The sequence below is a fragment of the Acomys minous genome (assembly GCF_964271855.1).
Source record: "Acomys minous genome assembly, chromosome: 13".
Lineage (NCBI taxonomy): Eukaryota > Metazoa > Chordata > Mammalia > Rodentia > Muridae > Acomys > Acomys minous.
This window is the reverse complement of record NC_140495.1, coordinates 112,855,340-112,875,718: the sequence shown is the minus strand read 5'-3', so window position 1 is coordinate 112,875,718 and position 20,379 is coordinate 112,855,340. Positions and strand designations below refer to the sequence as shown.

The 20,379-nt window shown below is 52.3% G+C and overlaps 1 protein-coding gene across 3 annotated transcripts in view; it reads right to left on the bottom strand.

Annotated features, from left to right (window-relative positions):
* GABBR1 (gamma-aminobutyric acid type B receptor subunit 1) overlaps positions 1–19,834 on the bottom strand; it is a 29,856-nt gene extending 10,022 nt beyond the window's left edge. The window contains exons 1-14 of one of the 3 annotated variants that reach the window (XM_084754084.1): positions 19,561–19,834; positions 19,071–19,314; positions 18,223–18,426; positions 17,277–17,462; positions 16,112–16,132; positions 14,787–14,947; positions 11,688–11,822; positions 11,097–11,267; positions 9,866–9,967; positions 9,480–9,545; positions 8,853–9,044; positions 3,035–3,277; positions 2,218–2,281; positions 997–1,074 (exon numbers count right to left, since the gene is read on the bottom strand). In XM_084754084.1, the coding sequence (XP_084610210.1) occupies positions 997–1,074; positions 2,218–2,281; positions 3,035–3,277; positions 8,853–9,044; positions 9,480–9,545; positions 9,866–9,967; positions 11,097–11,267; positions 11,688–11,822; positions 14,787–14,947; positions 16,112–16,132; positions 17,277–17,462; positions 18,223–18,426; positions 19,071–19,155 (1,708 nt within the window). In that variant the 5' untranslated portion in view covers positions 19,156–19,314; positions 19,561–19,834. The remainder of the gene's footprint in view (positions 1–996; positions 1,075–2,217; positions 2,282–3,034; positions 3,278–8,852; positions 9,045–9,479; positions 9,546–9,865; positions 9,968–11,096; positions 11,268–11,687; positions 11,823–14,786; positions 14,948–16,111; positions 16,133–17,276; positions 17,463–18,222; positions 18,427–19,070; positions 19,315–19,560) is intronic. The other 2 variants (XM_084754086.1, XM_084754085.1) reach the window with 2 other exon arrangements.
* Positions 19,835–20,379: the final 545 nt, after the last annotated feature.

The window sequence follows — 20,379 nt, the reverse complement described above, 5'->3', positions numbered from 1 at the left end:
TCCATATTTCCTCATCAGTAGGAACTTCCTCTTTCCCTAACTCCAGTACCTTTCCCATTTCCTGTCATTTAGTACGCCAAAAATGACTGCTTTCTTTTCCTCCTTAAAGAATGCATGATAGGCCAGGTGTGCACACACCTTTAATCCCAGCATTCAGAAGGAAGAGGTAGGCGGACCTCTGAGAGCTGGTCTACGTAGCCTGGTCTACATAACAAATGCCAGGACAGCCAGGACTACATAGTGAGACACTCAAAAAACAAGCCCTAAAGAACACAGAAACCTGCAAGGTAAGTCAGGCACGGCGGTATACACCTGACATCCTAACACTTGAGGCGATGATGAGCCTCAGCTACATAGTGAGTTCAAGCCCAGCCTGACCTATAGCATGAAGCCCTGACTCAAAGATGGTGTGTGTGTGTGTGTGTGTGTGTGTGTGTGTGTGTGTGTGTGTGTGTGTGTAAAACAGAAACAAAAGCTGGTGAGTTGGCTCAGGGTATAAAAGTTCTTGCTACCAAGCCTGATGACCAGAGTCTGACCGCCAGGACCTATGTGGTGGTAGGAGAGGCATCCTGTGAGTCGTCCTATGAACTCCACGTGCACACAAGGGAAAAACAAAACACAAAAGCAGAGCACAAAACAGCCAGTGAGGACGACGTGAAGTTTTGCCTGTCTCCTACAGTTAAGCAGCTGCTTTCCTGATAGGGAACCTGACATCCCTGGCTCTAACACATCAAGGCCTGAGGACAGTGTCCATTTCTTGACGCCTCCGTGTTGCCTTTAATTTCCACTCGCTGCAACAAAGCACTATTAAAAAACAGGGTGGCTGGTGGCCTGTTCCGGCTTCATGCCAACTCACCTCTCCTCCCTTCTTGGAAGCCATTTTCACTCCCAAACCCCTGCCCTGACCCATCATCTGCCATGTCAACCCAACAGCACGCTCCCTCGTTCAAACGACCAACAGTGAAGTGCACTCAGAAGCACTGAGGAAGAACTCACCTATCCACTTATCTGCTTTGGTCCAGGAGAGAACGTCCTTGGTGCTGTCATAGTAGCCAATCTTCTTGTAGACACCACCTGAGCAAAGGACAGGAGCCACCATGGGTAGGGAGACTCCACCTAGGCATTTTCAAGCTTCCGTTTCCCTCAAAGTTGCTCCCCGTGGTAGCATATAACGTCACTGACCGAAGCAACTCAAGGATGCTATAAAGACCCAAGTCGCCGATGGGCAACCTAACTTCGCGGCAACGCAAGGTGGATCCCAAGGCAATCTGAGTAAGTGACATAACCCTGAGGCCTTCAAGGCTCTTCACAGAGGAAGGCGCCTTGGCACACTGACCACCTACTCGACAGCCTCACACCTCTCCCAGCAACATGTCTCTCACTTCCAAAGCTTTAAACAATTTCTGCCTGTTCTCCCTCTTCTGAAAGACAGAATTGCACAATCCCTGCCCCCCACCACCACCATCACAGTGGCTTTAGAAACCTCTCTCCCGTTGGCATGGGTTCTAATACCTCCGATAAGATACATCTGGAAGTGCCACTAAGTGAAATGCAGCCACTCCTAAGACTTCCCTTCCAGAATGGCCACAGTTAATACAACTTAGCTTCCAAACACCCAACTCACACCCACTTCACCCTGGCTGAAGTCCAGTCGCACTTGTCCCAGATACAAAGTGAGCCGGGAGGATTTGGTGGCAGAGAATGAAACTTTTCACAGGAGGCTGAGAAATGGGCCTCTTGGCCACAGCACAAGAGGCTGAGTCGGGAGGAACTGAGAGACTCCTCAGAGAAGCTCTGTAGGCCCTCAGTATTAAGTCATAGGGAAGTGCTCTCTAGAAAAGGCCCAGCCGTCTGTTTGCCTGGAATGCTGTGCTCACATGGCAAGGAGCCAGCTTCCCAGGCCCAGCTTCCACGATCTTTCAGGGCACACCAACAGCTCTCTTAGCACCCCCAACCCAGCCTCAGACAAGCAACTTCTGGGACTAAAACGGAAGCCACTGGGAAAAAAGAACATCTCTTCTTTAACCTGCATGCCCCTCTGAAAGAACAGAATTGCTGAGAAATACTGTTTCTTTTTATCATTATTTAAAGCCCAATGAACACAGTGCACTGTAGCCAAAAGGTACCCGGCTGTCTGGGCGAGACTCCTCACTGCTCTCGAGAGCACTTAGCCCAGACCCCGCCTGCCCCCTTCCAGCCTCCCAGGCCTGGGCTCACCCTGTAGCTGCTCGATAAGTGTCCATGCCATCCGGGAGCCGCTGGCATCAAAGACCACATGGCCCTGAGGAGAAACATGTGGAGGAAGAAGGGGGGGGGGAATAAAGGCAGGAGGAGAAGAGAACATCAGGGGACTCGGAAACCTTCTGGTTTTGCTGTAATTGAGCTTCTGAATGAAGGCTATTTCTGGCATCTGCTGCATGTAGGACACACCCCAGATGCACATACCCTAGATTCTGGAAACAGAGTTCTTCTGAGAAGAAGCTTCAGCCCTTGAGATCTGAATGAGAGAGTCCCCAGACAAAGGGCTAGGCACGACCACCAAACCCTACTGGGTGCTAATTTCTTTACTTTAAAGGAAGGCAATTAACTCTCAAGATGCCATCTCTTTTTTTAAAAGTCCTACACTTCTCATCTGCCCCATACACACCTGGTGCAGCTAGGAAAACACTAGACAATATCAGTTCTCTCCACTGTCATCTTCTGCATGGTTTTCCAGCTCGGGGGTTCCCGCCTCCCCTAGTCTAACCCTGACTTTTAAAGAAAAGCAACCAAGAAAGCGGGAGATTGCATGCATCTGGAGGTTCTCCAAAAGGATCCCTTTCGCCAGGCATGGTGGCGCACGCCTATAATCCCAGCACTCGGGGAGCCAGAGACAGGTGGATGGCTGTGAGTTCGAGGCCAGCCTGGTCTACAAAGTAAGTCCAGGACAGCCAAGGCTACACAGAGAAACCCTGTCTTGAAAAAACTAAAAACTAAAAAAGGAAAAAAAGTGTCCCTTTCCATAGGGTGCATGACAGAAGCTGCTGTAACTCACAGAAACACCCTCAAAGGAGGAGGAGTTCATAGCCCGGTAGATTTGGTCTGTAATGGTCTGGTTGTTGTAGTTAAAGTCCTCCAGGCGCACACCCGAGCGGCCACCTCCTCCCGAGGTCTTGTTCAAGGCCAGAGCCAAAGCCCATATAGCATCATAGGCCAGCGGCGCCTCCTGGAAGCCTCCAGTTTCCTCGGGGTGTCTTTTTAGTCTCTTGGTTAGTTTCTCCACAAATTCCTGGGATGTCTGGGTGAAGGAAGAACAAGAGGAAAGCACTGAAAAATGTGTGTGGGTGCAGGGGGGAGAGGCCTCGGTTCTGGCTCAGACACTGTGACTCGGAGCGGATGGTTTGTGTTTCGTGTTGTCGGGTAGACCATATGTACAGACAAAATCGTTAGCTATACCCATGTGTCTATCTTGGGTTGGAAGCTACAAGACTAAAGCGGGGATTTAGCTGAGTCCAATGGTCTTAAGAGTGTACAGCTGCTAGCTCAGAACTACAAACAACAGAGAAATCTGATGAATAAACACTCTGGAAAATGAATGGCAAAGGAGAAAGAAACAGAGCCAAGGAAGAGATGGGTAATTGCAAGGAAGAGTAGCAGTGCTGGAGCTCTCCCAACCTCCAGAGTTTCACAGCAGAGTTGACCCAGGAGCTAACAGCTCCTCCAATTTTAAAGATCCAGAAAAGGCCTTTTGCACTCTGCCTGCCAACCGAGAGGATTGTTCCTTAGGGTGCTAGCTGCTTGCTATCTTGGTATGACTTCCGTTTGCTTCCTCCTTACACTGGTGACAGCCACCGGAAAGACCCTTCACAACACAGAAGTCCATATTTAGTCCCACTCACAACCCACTCAGCACCCAGGCTTCTAAGAAATCCAGAACAGTGACAATCCCTTTAGCTCTCACGGGTGGAGGAGACCGGGCTGTGCATCTTACAATAGTAACCATGCTTGGCTTTCTACTTATGAGCGGATAGATTCCTGACCCTCTCAGAACCGCCGTCCACGTAACAGAGAGCATCACACCTCCCCTTCCTTCCTCACCACCACAGACTCACAGGAAAACATTTAACTTTTTCTTGGCAAAACGTGTGTACGGCGCAGAATCGCCACACAGACGGCTGGATTTAGACCGTGCACAGGCACACTCTAACGAAGGAATGCTATGTGGCGAGGAATCTTTGCTCCCGGCCAGTGAGATGACTCAGCACACAAAAGCACATACTGAAGCTGGGTTTCTGGAACACACATAGTAGAGGGAGAGAACCAAGACCCAAAAGTAACCTCTGTGAGCCTTGGTGCGGCACACATATGCAAAATAAGTGGATAAGATGTAATTTTAAACATTTTTAGCCTTGTTCCCATGCCCCTCCTCCTTGAAACATTTTTCTGTTCAGTTTTCTTTCTTTTTTTAAAGATTTATTTATTATGTATACAGTGCTCTGCCTGCATTACACCTGCAGGCCAGAAGAGGGCATCAGATCACTGATGGCTGTAAGCCACCATGTGGTTGCTGGGACTTGAACTCAGGACCTTCAGAGGAACAGTCAGTGCTCTTAATCCCTGAGCCATCTCTCCAGGCCCCTGTGTTCAGCTTTCTAGAACAGCCCGGGCCTTGAAACACAAAGGCGTAGGCTCAGCTGCCCCAGGGAAGAACTAGGCTGCATCCCTCTCGCAAGCACGGGCACCTAGCACTGCACACAGCTCACAGCAGACGCACTGTAAACACCCTGGGACTCTATGCACTGCATGACACTGCGAAGACAGACAGAGCGCAAAGCACCAACAGCTGGCCCTGATACAAGCCAAGGGCTTTGGGTGACAACACCTGTTGATGAAGATCCACTCGTGTGGTGGTAGAATCTGACAGTAGAGATCAAACGGAAAGGTGATACACGGACACCATGGGGACTCGGGACCATCCATTCAATCTTGCTGTGAATTTTAAACAATAACGTCTTTAAATGAAAAGGAAGTCCATTGGATGGATAAGTAGATGAATGGGTTCTAATTCTAATTAAACCACTTACCTACTAAGAAATCTCAAGCAAGTTATTAAATCTCACTAAACTGGCTATTCGGCTCTAAAATGGGAATAATACTGCATTAAAGAGCTCCTGTAAGGATTTAGTAAGAACACATAAAACGCTGGATATGAAGTACATTACACTTTCTCTCCGTGAGTTTCCCTGGTTGCACCCTAGTCTTTGTTCCCAATGCTCAGGCCTGTAATTCTGGCCTGAAACCTTCCATCTTACAGGCCCCATTTACTCTAACACATTGTAGCTATATATGACCACGGCTCTCAAACTCAAAGAAAAACAGTGGCAGCACCTGCAGTCCAAGCTGCTTACCATGCTATGGAGCAGGATGAGGTCACGTAAGTCTGAGTGTCCTGGGCAACAGGGTAAGACCCACTTCAGAGAGAAAGGGGGTGGGGGGCCCACAATGGTGCACACCTATAATATCAAATTTAGGGGGCGGACAGAAACAGTCAAGATTTCAAATTTGAGATGCTTCTGGCGTACTTAGAGAAGTTCAAAGCCAACCAGAGCTACAAAGTAACACTCTAATCTCACGACAAACAAAAAGAGGCAGGTCGGCTGGAGAGATGGTTCAGAAGTGAAGAGTGCAGATGCCACTGCAGAGGACCCATGGAACTCCAGCTGCGGCGGATGTGATGCCTTTCACCTCCACTCTCCATACACATACTCAAACATGCTTAAAAATAATCAAATCAAATCAAAGACAGGAAGACAATACAAAACTTAGCTCACTTTTTCCTCATACTCCCACACTGTCCAGTGCTTAAGACTGAAAGCAACTACACATTTCCAATCCTCTTAAACTATTTGTTCTAATGTTTCACTAACACCACCCCTCTCTATACAGGAGGAGGGAAAAAGGATGCTGCTGCTGCTGCTGGGGAAGATGGTGCTGGTGCTGGGGAGGCTAGTGGGGTGACTGCTAACATCCATATTGTCCTTACTTTGTGCCAGGCATATAAGCAATGTATTTAATCCGCAAACACTTCAACAAATGGACCGTATGATTATCTCTATTTTAGAGATGAGGAAACAGGGACACAGGCTCCTGTAGCTGCAGCTGAGTGGTGATGCTGGGATTCCAGCCGAGGGCGTCTGGCACCAACTGCTGTGCGTACTGTGCACTACCCTGAGCCTCTGCTGTGCTGAAAGCCACTTGAGGGACAAGTGCTCACAGACAGCAGAGAGCTAACACTTTCTGAGCAGTAAGTCCTTCAGCTTTAAGGTCTAGCCAATCCTCAGTTCAAAGTAAAGATTACATCAGAAAATCACCATATTGGGAAGGGATTAATCTGGCCGGCATGATATTATCCCTGGGGTCTCAGCTCACTCAGGACGTACAGCCAGCCAAGAAGCACACGAAAAACCAGTCTTTCCCTTTTGAGTCAACAAAGACAACAGCTATACTTTTTTCTTCCTTTCTATTATTATTATTATTATTATTATTATTATTATTATTATTATTATTATTATTATTATTATTTTTGGTAGAGGGCACAGGGTGGGGTGCATATGGTCTCACACTGTAGCCCAGGCTGGCTTCAAACTCTCCATTTCCCAGACATGGTGCCTAAGATTCTTTCTCTAAACCAAGTTCTCTCAACTCCCATGCTGCTGACATCTTATGCAGGAGAGTCTTGTTGCTGGGGACTGAACTGTGCACCATAGGATATTTAGAGGCACCCTTGTCCTTCCTTACACTCCAGACACTGCGACTTCTGTAAAAACTACTGCCCTATAGTTCTCATGGTCCACCAGATCATCAGCATCATAAACTCCAGGAATTTGCTAGAGATGAAATGCTCAGGCCCCAGTCCCACCTCTAGGGATCTAGGCACCTCCAGGGAAAGGGTTCAGAAACCCATGTGCTAACCTAGTTTACCAGGTAGCCCTGATGTAAGTCTGGGAACTGAGCCAAACACACCTGAGCTACCCTTCTGGGATGAAGGCAGCTCCGTAGCTTTTCTAGGTCCCCAGGCTTCTGCTCGCTGTCCCTTCAGTCCCACTCCTGCCCTGACCCATTGTTAGTGCTGTTTGACTCACCTATAATCTCCCCTAGTCACCTGAAAAAGCTGTTTCCCCCTCTATGGAAAAACCTGGGCTTTTCCACCTGACATCTTCAGCTGGGGTCTCCCGAAGGTCCTGTGCACCATTTTTGTAAAGGTGCTTTTAAAGCCAGAAAAAGCATCCTACCCCAAGGCCCAACTATCAATCAACACCTTCCCTCACCTCTAAGCTCTCTTGTCAGTTCTGTCTCAGTGTGAGATGGGAGCCTTGGAGCGCACACGAGTGAGCCTTTCTGACTTTGGTCACCTACTCCACTACCCTGGGTTCAGGAAAACTACTGCTTGTCCTGTGTAGGAAAGTGTTTCTCTAGTGTTTCCTCACCACAATCTTTAATTGAAGTAAATTGCACATAACGCCTCCTTAGATCATTCCAGAACACAGTTTATAGCCAGAACCCACGGGTCAGTCCACCTTTTATCACAACCTAGTGCAGGAGCAGATTCCCGAATCTCATTTCTCCTTTGATCAGACACCATCGTTATCTGAACAGCATTTATACATCATAACGATTTTGGTGAGGCTTTGTATTTTCCCATGGCAAGTGATGATGCAGAGCAGGTTGCAGTTCAACTCAGCAGGATACTAGGAGATGCACAACCCAGGACAGGTCGCTACTAAGCCCTCCTGGTTCCAGTTTTCTAGTTCATAAGATGTAAATAACAGATCTATTTTAGAGTACTGTTCTTAGGATCCTCAAATTATACATCAAAAAAAAATCCTGATTTTCCTCATAAAGCCAACCGTTATTAAAAGAATCATTAGTCCACCTCTCTGAAAGCAAGTATTTCACAGCTGGAGTCACATCAGGGATAATAAAGAGACGCACAGCCTACCCTACCTACGGAGCTACCGAGACCCCTGCACTGTGGGTATGATGCTGGGCGTAGGTCGATGGTTTCTATCCCACATATCCACACCACACTCACTCATGGCCCCAGACACAGCGCTACCCTGGTCCTCACTCTCAAATCAAGACAGTGACAATGTGCCTTCACAGTGCCTACCTAGGGCTAAAGGAGTTCTGACATTCCATGTACACCCAAAATTCCTAAAAAAAAAAAAAAAAAAAAAAAAAGCGAGGATATTATTAAAAACTAATTTCACATCGATAAAAGGTGAATATTAAAACCAGGAATGCTAGCACATGCCTTAATCCCACCACTAGGGAGGCAGAGGCAGAAGGGTCTCTGAGAGTTTGAGGTCAGCCTGATCTACATTTCGTGAGTTCCAGGATAGCCAGAGGTAGAGAGACTCTGTCTCCAAAAAAGAAAACCCAGAAAGTGAATATTAACCAACCCTCTGAGGTGCGAACATCAGCCACACACATACAAATAACAACAACAACAATGATAATGAAAACACATCTGTGCCCAAGAGAAGCTTTCTGGAAAAGGTGTGCGCTTATATCACCATTAACCTCCCTTCCACATTTGACTCCTCGCTAACTGCTTATTTCCATGGCAACAGCCCTTCCACTCACCAGAAGCCTACTGTACATCCCACTGTTTTTCCCTCTCGCCCAAGGAAATCACAGCACAGGTAGAACCCACGAGAAACATGACGCAAACAGGCACGGGGTGGGCACCGGCCCCTTCCTGTCACCTAACTCCACTGCTATCCTCACTTCCTGTGCCCTTCCCCCCTCCCCCCTCCCCCTTCCCACAGTCCCTCCCACCCCGGTGCCAGTTTCCAAGTTCCCCCCCTCACCATGTTGGATATGCTCCGGGTGTTGGCAGGGTTCAGCATGACAATCTCGGTAGTGATGTGGCCCTCCACGGCCTCCGTCATCTCATCCACCGTGCAATTGATGGACGGGTCATAGGTTTTGAACCAGTTGTCAGCGTACCACCCGATGAGGAACCAGACATACTTCTTCCCAAAAAGGCGTTCCTTATAGACCTGCACGCAAAGTGGGGAGGGGAGCAGTCTAAGGGACTCGGTTTGGTTCCGGGGAGGTGGTGTTATCTCTCACTAAACACTGTTCGGCCTCTTGAGAATCAAAGAACAGGATTTTTTCTTTTTAAATCTTCAGTGAAGCCCATTATTTTGCATGCTGATCTAAAAATTTAACAGTATTAAAAAAAAAACTCTTCAAATCATAGCAAAGGCTCAGCAAGATGCCTCCCTCACCCACTCAGAAAAAATGGGGTTAAAACACAAAGGAGTAAAACAAGAAAGTACATGCGAGTAGACCAGTGAGGGAGCCGCAGCCTACAGACGGGCCTGGCATTCATTACCACCTCAGGCCATTTGCTCTCAATTTGAGCAGAGAGGCAGTGAGGAGGACCCAGGAGAGCCCACCCAGCCCCTCCCTGATCCAGATCCCATCTCCACCTCACAAAAAACTTTCCGGGCTTCCGTCTCATAGAAAAGTCCCACGATGATTCGAGCATCTTGACGCTATAAAACAGAGACAGAGACAGAGCTCCCGAGGGACGCTGAACGCGCCTGAGGGGTTAAGCCACAGCTTCGGAAGCGTTGATTTCCACAGCTTCGGAAGCGTTGATTTCCGCCGCTTCCAAGCGCTTAGCGCGAAGAAGAAACGTTCAATGGGCAGTGGATAAATGTCAACTGGAAGATGTTAACTAAGCCTTCCCGGGAGACTTAGCTGCCACACAGAATGAGCAACGGCCTCTACTGGGCGCTGCTCTCCAGCCGACCCACCTCCCACACTGACCCCCGCGGCAGGCTGAGCCCACCCTCCATCCTGCCCCACCCACCTTCAGGTTTTTCACAGGCACGGCTGGGTCTGAGAAGAAACTCTGCCGGAAGGTGATCTCAATCCCAGCCTCCTTCACTCGCTCCTCCAGGTCATCCAGTGTCTTGGGTGGGCACACACGGGGCAAAGCAGAGCTCGTCAGTGAGAACAGGCTGAACACTCACAGCAAAGAAGTAGAGTCTGAACCTTATCTTGCACCCCATAAGGAGAGGATGAAAGAAAAGCGCCCCAAGTCTGAGGAGGCGGCTCCCAAGATGCATGAAGAACCCCTCCTCAGCGTCTGTTTCCTGGGACAATGCCCCTCCCGCCCCATTCCTGACACTGAGAAGAAAACACAAAACAAAACAAAAAAGCACGGCAGGTTCTGGAATAGACAGAGTGATGCTAACTGCAGCCGCAAGTGGGCAGACAGACAAAAGGATCACAGGAAAATGGACTGAGTCACTGAGGAAGGAGGAGGAAGGAAGGATTAAAGGGCCACTCAGCGTAATGAGTTCATAGAAGACCCAAAGAGAAGAACTGGACTGTTTTCTTTAAGTGTGGAGCCCTGCCATTTCCTCTCTACCTCTGCAAACCTCCCTCTCCCTCCTGTCTGTAAGCATCTCCCTGTGTCAACTCCCAAATGCACACATTTGCCAGTTGTCTTTCTGTCTGTCTGTCTGTCTGTCTGTCTGTCTGTCTGTCTCTCTCTCTCTCTCTCGGTTTTTCAAGACAGGGTTTCTCTGTGTAGCCTTGGCTGTCCTGGACTCGCTTTGTACACCAGTCTGGCCGGGAACCCACAGCGATCCGCCTGCCTCTGCCTCCCGAGTGTTGGGATTAAAGGCGTGCGCCACCACGCCCGGCCGCCATTTGTCTCTTATCTGCCTGCCTGTACGATCTTCTATCCCACCCCACTTAGCAGCTCCACATTCAGAGGCCAACCGCTCTCCACCCCCGAAGGCATGGAAACCCGCTGCTTCCCTAAAACCAGACTTCTTATTCCCTCTTGCCTCAATCTGGAATTAAACCTGCTTTCATAGAACAGAGTCCTATCAGTCTGGGGAACAAAACAAAACAGTGGCGAGGATTACAAAACCCCCAGCTCCTGTGGTTCCCCAGGCTACAGAACGAACAAGCACCTCCGCCCACTTGGGATGTGTTCCCTTTTGATAAAAAGCATCAAGACGCCCCCCCCCCCTAGCAGAGCAGATGCCCCGGGACCTCACATCCCATCGTCCCCTGTCGGGACTCACGGAGGTGAAGACCTCTGTGGTCTGCTGGATGGTGGCAATCTTCTTCCAGCCCCACTTCTCAAAGAGTTTCACCCTGGTGGGATTGTGGAGTGTGGCGGAGGGATGTGTTCGGAAGAACGTTGGAAAACGCTGTCGGTTTGACAAGGCTGGCGAGCTGGAGCCGTATGAGAGCTGAGGCAGAAGGATGGGAGGTGTCCATGAAAAAAAAAAATGAAGAAGACCCTAGGGATCTTTAGCCCTTTCTTGGCCGTGACTTTCCCTCTCATTACCTCCAAACTTCCTCACCTTTGTCCCAGGAAAAGTGATTTTTCAAGAACAAGCACACACACACATGCATGCATGCACACGCGTGCGCACAGGTGCACATGCACATATGTGCACACGCAGACCCCAATCTGAGTCCCCATCAATGGGTCCCCGTCGCTCCTTCAGGAGATGCTACCAGAAGGCCAAGCAGCTCAGGTTCCCAACAGGCTGAGTCCTGACAGTGGTACCCCTCACTACACGAGTCCTCTTCAACATAACCACAACCTCTCTGCTTTGCACAGCCCTAAGAGAAGATGCCGCCCCCCCCCCCCCCGCCTTGCATACCACAATAAGGTTCCACATCCGGGCAGCCTCAGCTACGAGTGTAGAGACAGAGCTGCAGCCGGGCATGAGGATGATCTTGATGGGGTCGTTGTAGAGCAGCTCATACAAGTACTTGGTGGCTTGCCCTGGGTCACACTGAGGGAGGAAGGAGGAGACGAAAGCTATCCCCCCAAATCCCCAGCACCCACCCCTCTATATTCACATCTTGCAAGGCCTACTGCCTTGGACAACCTAGCACCTTCCTCCATTACTCACTTCCACTGTTACCGTCACATTCTCCTCCCTGAACATCTCCTCAGGTCAAGTTTCTCTCCTTTTCCTTATGCTCCCTTCTCTGGTCTTCCATCTGGCGCCTTAGCCATACCACCTACCGCATGCCCTGCCCTCTCCCACTCCTGCTCAATTCCCAGCCATTCCTGAGCTCACTGCCCCCTCAGCCCCGTCCTGTCCCATGTTCATAGGCCCTGATCATCTGCCCAGAAAGTCTGCGGGGAACACAAATGCTTCCTCTCCAGATCCCCAGACAGCTTCCTCAATTCCCACCTTCAATTTGAGAGAACAAGAAAAACGAGATGGGGGTGGGGGGAGGTCTGCTCAGCAGCCCTGTCCTCTCCTGCTGTGCCCTGACATTTGACAAGCCCACTGGCAAAGGGGAGAGGGGCGGTGAGGAAGAACCTAAAAATGAGGAAGTTCAGAGAAAAATTAATAGAATGGAACTCTTTACAAGCCAGATGATGTCAGAGGCACCTGAAAGAAACGCAAAGGCAGTGGGGGAAGCTGAGAGGAAAAGAAAGGCAGGAGGAGGGGAAATGGGGTGGGGAGCCAGCCGTGGGTCCCCCACTGTCTGTTCCCCTCCTGCTGACACATGACATTTCAGAAGCTGCTGGAGCCCCGCCCCCCAGCACCCCTCAAAGAAGGGGAGAAGAAACGACTGCCAGCGGGGAGTCAGAGCAGAGAGGACAGGCAGGAGGCGCAGGGGGCTGGAGAGAGTGAACTTGGTGCAGGGGGTAAGCAAGGAAATAAAGATGCCTGGAGTCTGTTTGCTCCCCCACTGAGGCCTGACATTTGAGGCGCTGTGGGAAGCTGGAGACACAGAGCCCAGGGGGCCCAGAGGGAGCTGGCAAATCTGAGCATCCGAAAGAAAATGTACTCTGAACCCTGCCACGCCGGCTCTGCTCTCCCGCCCTATTAAGCGCAGGGCTCACCTGTAGGTCTGGAACACTTCAGGCCTCCTTACTTAGCATCTTTACCTTTTTCTTTCTTTCTTTCTTTTTTCTTTCCTTTTTTAACCATTTGGGGGAGGGGGGCTTCTGAACTTCCATTAGAGCAGATACTGAGCACCGCTCCTCCCAAGCCAATAAGTGCCCTCCACTATTTTTCTGAAGAAATGATTTAACAGGATACTCTGAAACCTACAGTTACATAAAACAGTGTGTGTGTCCTACTGTGTGTGCCATCTTCTGCTTCACTTCTCCACCTGTTCTTACATCCCCCCCACCCCATTTATCACGGCAAAGCCCCCCTCCACGGAGTTCCCACAGTGGCCAAGGATCTAGACCTACCCTCCGCCACATGGCCCCCTCCTTCACTTCTACCTCCTTCTAGGTTCCCCCCCACCCCATTTGCTCCCCCAACACCTCTAGGGAATCGATTGTCATGGAGGATGAGTTTGAGCTCGAGTCAGGCCCCCCCCCCCATCTTCCTGCTCTCTTTACAGTTTCCCCGAATAGATCAAGACCCTTCCTCTTCCTGCCTCACTACCCTCACAATTAATGCTTTTTTCTTCTTCTTTTTTCTTTTCCCTGCACCCTGTCTCTCTTCCCTGGCATCCTGGGGTAAGCTGTATGCAGGCATCTCCTTAGACAGGGTCTCTGTGGATAAAAATGAAGACGCTACTTGTGATTCCTTCCTGACGAAAACTAGTGTTTTCACAAGTGATGAGTCTTGTTCACTGTTGTTTGAGAACCACAGAAAAGGCAACAATCCAAGGGAAGTTTTGTTGTTCGTTTTGGTTTTTTGTTTGTTTGTTTGTTTTTGGTTTTCTGTTTTTTTCCTCTCCAAGCCCCTGACAACCCTCCTCTAGAACTCTGCCAGCAGGCTCACTTCTGCCCCCTTTGGAGGTACATGTCTATTTTTAGGTGCATACCAATGTTCCACACACACACCCCTCAAGAATAAAATGGCCAAATCTCCCACCTGTACTGTTTTCCCAACATCAAGTCCCTGTAGCCACATGTCACAAAGGGCCCAAACCTTTCTTCCTTCTGACATGTCGGGTCCCACTTGGGGAGAGACTTGGATCTTACGATAGACCATCCTCTAACACGGAGATTCCCTTCACCATGACCCTCTGCTGTCCTCCTCTTCCCAACCCTACGTCCTGTTTCTCTTTTCAGGCCCACCAGGCCACGATAATAAACCAGAAGCTAAAATCAGGACCCCCAAGTTCCACAGGAAGTCCAGGGTTCTTCCCTGTCCCCACCCTCCTCCCACCCCTTCCGGCTCCATTCTTTTCTGACCTCCCTGAACACTGCCTCTCCACCCCCAGTGCAGTGGTAGGGGCTCTTTATGGACCCCCAATACCCTCCCAGTGCCTCAGTCCATCTCTTAAAGCTTTCCCCAAGCTGTAGGCCACGCATTCTCAAAGGAATCCCCCACAAGGTAGATAAGAGGAGACAGGCAGCCTTACCTCGCTGTTTGTTTTGGTAGAAAGTAGAACCCTCGTCTCTAAATCCTGCCCCCCTCTCTCCCTATTCCTTCCAGCCCCAACCTACGCCAAGATTTACCTTGTTACCATGGCAAATGTAAACCCCTGAGCCAACTGCCCACCTCTGACGTTTCTTCCAGCCCCCAACCTTGGCCAGGGATAGCTTACTCCAGAGGAGCAGCACCTAAGACCCCCCAACCACTTCTGTGAGTCTCTACTGCCTGCACAAGAATCGGCCTTGACAGCCACTGAGCCATCCCTAAGCCCCTGCACCTCCTGCGCGTCTCCGGCCAGTCACTTTCGGGAGGGGTCTGCTTCGCAATCCTAGAGAGGATGGATGCACAGCCCCATCTTCCCACCATCCCAGCCGGTCTGTCCCTCACCCCAGCTACCTTGCTGTCGTGGTGGATAAGCTTGAGCTCGTAGTCAGGCAGGATGTCCCTGCGGCTGTTAACGTCCTCCAGCGCCATCTCCACCGCGGGCTGGCAGGCCTGGCCCCCTGGCCAGCCCCCGCTCATGGGAAACAGCGCCCCGATGTACACCGCACGCCGTTCTGAGGAGGGGTGCGGGGGTACCCTCGGGTGAGGCCGCGGGAGATGAGGGGAGTGAGAGGCCCACACCGGAGCCACCCCAGCCGCCATCACCAGCAGAAGAGGCAGCGGCCACCCCACCGGGGGACAGGGGCCCCCCGGGCCCATGGTGAGGAGGGGCGGGGGAGGCCTCCTTGGGGTGGGGGCAGCTCAGGGGGGACACTTCTTCTGGGGAAGGCTGCTGGGAGGGTGTCGGGGAGGCGCCTCCATCCCCGGTCTCATGGGGAGGAGGGGGCCGGAGCCCGGGGAAGGCTGAGACGTGGGCTTCCCAGGGCCAGGCGGCGCTGGCTCCCGCCACCGCGGACTCTCCTCGCCGACTGACCGACCGACAGAAGGGAGGAGGGAGAAAAGGAGCGAGGAGGGGGGCCTTGACGTCACGGGAAGGGGGCGGGGATAGGAGTCAGAGCCGAGGCTCAGAGAGGAGGGGGAGAGGAGGGAGAGCGCAAGGAAGGGAGGGGGTCTCGGCCTAAGGAGACTGGAGGGGAGGGTACGGAGTGGATTTGGAATGAGAGGCAAAAATGATGGGAAGCGAGGTGGGTAGGATCGGGGCTGGAGGGTGCTGGTGACAGTTCTGAAAGGGGGCTAAAGGGAGACGGAGCGAAGGACTAATGGTGGGAAGAGCGAGAGCGCTGGGAAAGGCTTTGCAGAAAGATACGTGTACAGAAAGAAAAGGCTGGCAGGGAGAAGTGAGGATTAGGAGAAGGATAGAGCGGTTGAGGGAAGGGTCTACGGAGGATGGGAGGCCCCGAGTGGGCGGGCTGAGCTCGATCGATGGGAGGACCTCGCCCGTAAAACCTACGTAGGGGGTGTCAGGAACAGGTCCCTGAACCCCAAGGAGAGACCTGGGTCCTCCGGCGTGCGACTGCCCCCTACCGGGCCTCGCGCTTTTGGAAGCTGCGCCCGCCGGAGAGGAGCGCAAAGCCGGGGAGGAGCGTGGCCAGGCAGGGAAAGGGGCGGAAAACCGCGATTTGGTGGTAGGGAGAGGAGAGCCTGACCGCAAACTAGAATGGGGTGGGGTGAGGAGATGAATAACAGGTCACCCACAAAATACGGAAAGAATTCCTGCCGGTGGAGGGTGGGGAGTGAGGGGATTGGGGCGGCCGTGCACGCGGGGTTTCCGATCTCACCTGAGTGTGGCGTTCGATTCACTGGCAGCAGGAAAGACGGGGATCAGAGAAGAGTTACCAGTGGCGCCCAGCTTCCCAGGCCTGATTCCCCAGCCCCCTCCCACACCTGTTCATGCGGAGCGGAGACTGCGTAGAGGGAAGGGTGCCTGGGGATAAGAGCAAGGCGGGGCTGCGGGTCAGGACTTGGTGCTTTCTTCTAATTTTCAAAGGCCAACAGAATTTGTGCCAGCAAGTAAAGGGGGGGGGGGGTGTCGGCGTTTGTAGAGCTTGAATATTATATATATTATATATATACTTATATATATATATAAATCTATGGTCTCTTTAAGTTAAAACATTACAAATATAATTGGGTTTAAACGACTGCTGTTTAAATACCTTAATTTAGTAAATTCTCCTAAAGTTGGTTAGCACATGAACACATTCTTAAGAGCTCAAAATGAAGACTTAGTCAAAACTGGGGGACCCTAAAGCTTCATTTTCATTCCAGGAGAGAAGAGTATATACAAGAGTTTGGGTGCCCAGAAAAGGGAGATGTTTGCAGAACCAGATGGCAAAAAGGTGGCAAATACAGAAGCAATTATTCCTTCAAGGGACGATTAAGGCATAAAAGGTATACACAAGACCCATAGTCTTCCCAAAACTGTCTTAATCGCCACCTCTGCCTTTTCCATACGTTCCCAACCCCAGATCTCACTGATAGTTTTTTTCCTAAACATAATGCATTACTTAATTCTGAATATTTGCATTAATCCCATTATAGAATGAAGCAAAGGATCAATTCTAGAAGAGTGATGTCCTAAGTCTATGGAATAGGGATGGCTTTCCCGGGGGGGCAAAAAAAAAAGTCTTTAAACTTTAAGAAGGTGAGGGAGGGTGAGATTAATAAAGAAAGGAGAATGGGGGAGCAAGATTTGAAAGCAGGAAGAGCACACTAAAAGAAAAGGGAACGGAGGGAGACCCAACGAAGTGACTACAAAGGACTGCAGAGCCAAGCCTAGGCAGGTGGGAGGTATAAAGAGTTGGCTTCCACCTCTATCTTCCCGAAGTCCTCCCGGGACATTCTTCATGACACCCATCCTTTCCCCCTGTCCCTTCCCCCACCCCACTCCCGTTCTAGCACAAGCACCCTCATCAGCTGCAGGCAGGCAGCTGTTCCCCTCACCCTGGCAGTGGGGCTTGGGGGTGCTCCACTGGCCCTGACTACAGATGCTGCGGGAGCTGCCCACCAGATGGAAGTCGGGGTCACACCGGAAATCCACCCGGGCTCCATCCAGAGCTGGGAGGTCCCCACCCGTCAGGAAAACCTTCCCATTTTCCAGGGTCAAATAAGACTTGGAGCAGATTCGGACTGTGGAGAGACAGGGAAACAAGAAGAAAGGCGAGATGTAGAGGGTCCTTCCACTTGGGGAGTACGGGGAACTCAGGGCTGAGTCTGGGTTCACAAGCATGCTGCTCCGCTGGAAATCAGGGGTGCAATGTCTATGCCTCCCCACCTCCCCCTTTCCTCCCAGCTTCTGAAAAAAGACACAGCATTTCTATTGTAGGAACCCCAGATGGAGCTATAAGCACACAAAATAGGAACTGCTCACAGCACAGTAAAGTGGTAGCTCTCTGCCTCTGAAATGTGTAGATGTATGTTAATTTGGATGCATGGTCAGGCATAATTTTCTTATTATGTATGGCTGGTCTAGACTACTACAAGACGGGCTTATATTGACATTGGCTTATATTGCCTGGCTTATAGAGACAAACGTGTCAGAAAATGTAATAAAAATCGTTTTATGACTTTAAAAAAAAACCTCTCACTAATGATCCTCAAAGAACAACTCAGATGGAAAAAAAAAACCAAAGTTATTTCATCCAATGATGAATGCCCTCATGAAGAGGATGAAGTCAGTGTGCTGGCTCTAGCTTGCTCCCGCCCACTAGCTGCTCACAGCAACACCCTCCTCCTACCTAGTGCTCATTCATTAATCGTATTTGTGACTTTTGGTTCCACTGGGTTTAAAATTGCTGACTTGCAAAACAGCTAAGGTTGCCTTGCGACCGAGAAAGGAATGGCCGGAAGGAAGGGGGTGGGGGGTGGGGTGGCTTCCCAGGCTACTCACCACAACGGCTGGGTGTGTCCATATCCGTCCAGGAGCCGTTGGCCAGGCACTTGCGCACCTTGGGCCCCACCACTTCGCGCTCCCCCCGGCACACGTATTCAATCTCATAGTCCACGGGCAGGAAGTTGATGGCCTTCACCTGGTCGCGAGTCAGGCCGCGGTACCTGATGCCCCCTTCCCAGGGTGGATGTATGATCTGACAACCTGAGAGGGAATGGGGGAGGCACAGGGGAACCGTGGGAGCGGGAAGGCAGAGCCGCAGTGAGGGGGTGGGGGGAGAGCAGGGCGTGGTCAATGCTAGGGTCGTGGATGGGGACAGAAGGGGGTGGGGCACAACTGGAAGGTGGGAGTGGGAAGAATTAAGAACCCCAAGCTGCAGGACCCTAGAGTCGGGGGTTAGGGCTAAAGCTGATGCGGGACTACACCTATAGCGAAGTGTAATCAAGAAAAATAGCTAAGGAGAAATCATATGTTCGGTGCTTAAAAAGAGGGAACGGGGGCTGAAGGGGAGTAAGACCACACAAGCCCATCTGAGCAACAAGGCGGAGCAAGGAACGCGGGGCGCTGTAGTAATGTGGGGCCTGGAAAGGGAGGTGGGGCTAAGAAAATAATTCGGGGTCACAGAAGAGAGGTGTAGTGTAGCAACGTGAGGCGGAGGAAATGGATGCTGGTGGTGATGCGGGGTGACAGAAAGGAGGTCAGGAGTAGTGAAGTGGCTGAGGGACCAGGCTGTCGGAGGAGGGTGGAATGGGGAGGTTGTCCTGACGCGAGAATGGTGAGGAAAAGGAGACGTGCAGGACAAGGAGCTGTAGGGTGGAAGACGTCCGGGGCGCCGGAGAAGGGTGCACCTTCCGAGGTGGCGTTGGGGGTCTGCGCCCCGCCAGCGCCCAGGGGGCGGAGGAAGAGAGGCACCAACAGCAGCAGCAGCAGCATCTGAGGAAAAGGCGGCCGTGAGAGCACGGCGGAGCCCGCCGGCAGCGGCCTGGACCAGCCGACGGACAGATCTCGCTCTGCGTGCCTCACAGGCTCCGACCGCGCGGCTCGGGACGCGGAGGGCGCCCCGCGGAGGAGGCGGAGGCGGAGCCGCACGGGCTGGGGGAGAGGAGGAGAGAGCGCCTGTCCCCACCCTCCTCCGGCCTCCCTCAGCCCCCCACCCTCCCGGGACTCCACCTCTCTCCACCTCCTTTCCGCGGCCCCTGTGGCTAGCGCTAGCCCAACCTACCCACGCTCCAGGGTCCCGCAGCCCCATCGGTCACCACCACCCCTGGCCGTGCCCTGCGTCCACCGGCCTCCTCTCGCGCCCCTCTCCAAGCCCGGCTGCTGGGGCCCTGCTCTTACCTCGGCGGCCGGTCCGGCTCCCCGGCTCTCCCTGGGCCTCAAGGCCCCAGGCCGGGCCGCTGATCCCGGTTCTCCCTCCCGGCCCTCCAGCTTCCCCTCCCCCTGTCCTTCTTCCCCAGGAATCCGGGCTCCAGCCCGGCCGGGGTCTCTCCCCTCCTCGCTCGCTACCCGCAAACCCCACCCCCGTCTCTCCTTCCCCGGGGCGACGGCGGCCGCGAGAGCGCGGTGCCGGGAGGGAAGGAGGCGGCGCCGGGGACCGGGGAAGCTCTCGGGCGGAGGGAAGAAGGAGGGTGCAGGGGAAGACGGGGCGGGGGTAAGGGGGGAAGAGACCGGGAGAGGGCGCCTCCCACAACCCGAGCCCATGGAGCCGCCCCGGATCCCGGCCCCTCCCTAGACCGCCCACGGCGCGGGAGGGCGTAGAGGTAGGATGGAGGGGACACTAGCGCTCACGCACGCGGGCGGGGACTAAGCGCTGCCCAGAGACCTGCGGTCTAGACTGCTGGAGACTGGGATGGGGAGCGGGGTGGGGGCCGGACCCTACCCGAAAGCAGAGGAGCTGGCGCCGAGACAGGAGCCTGGGTGAAGGTGGAGAAAAGGATGTTTGTACAAAAGGAAGCAGACAGACCTGGATGCTGGGAAAGGAGGGAAGCAGATGCCATATACCTGGAGAAGAGACCTTGAAGAGGAAGGGAGAAGCAGGGGTCGGAAGGGCAGCGGCCGAGGGTGGAGGGGGCCGCCGGGAGGCACCTAAGCGGGAGGAAAAAGGAATGAGAGAGCCAGAACCGGGAGCCCAGGGTGGCTCTGTGGTCCAGCAGTAGG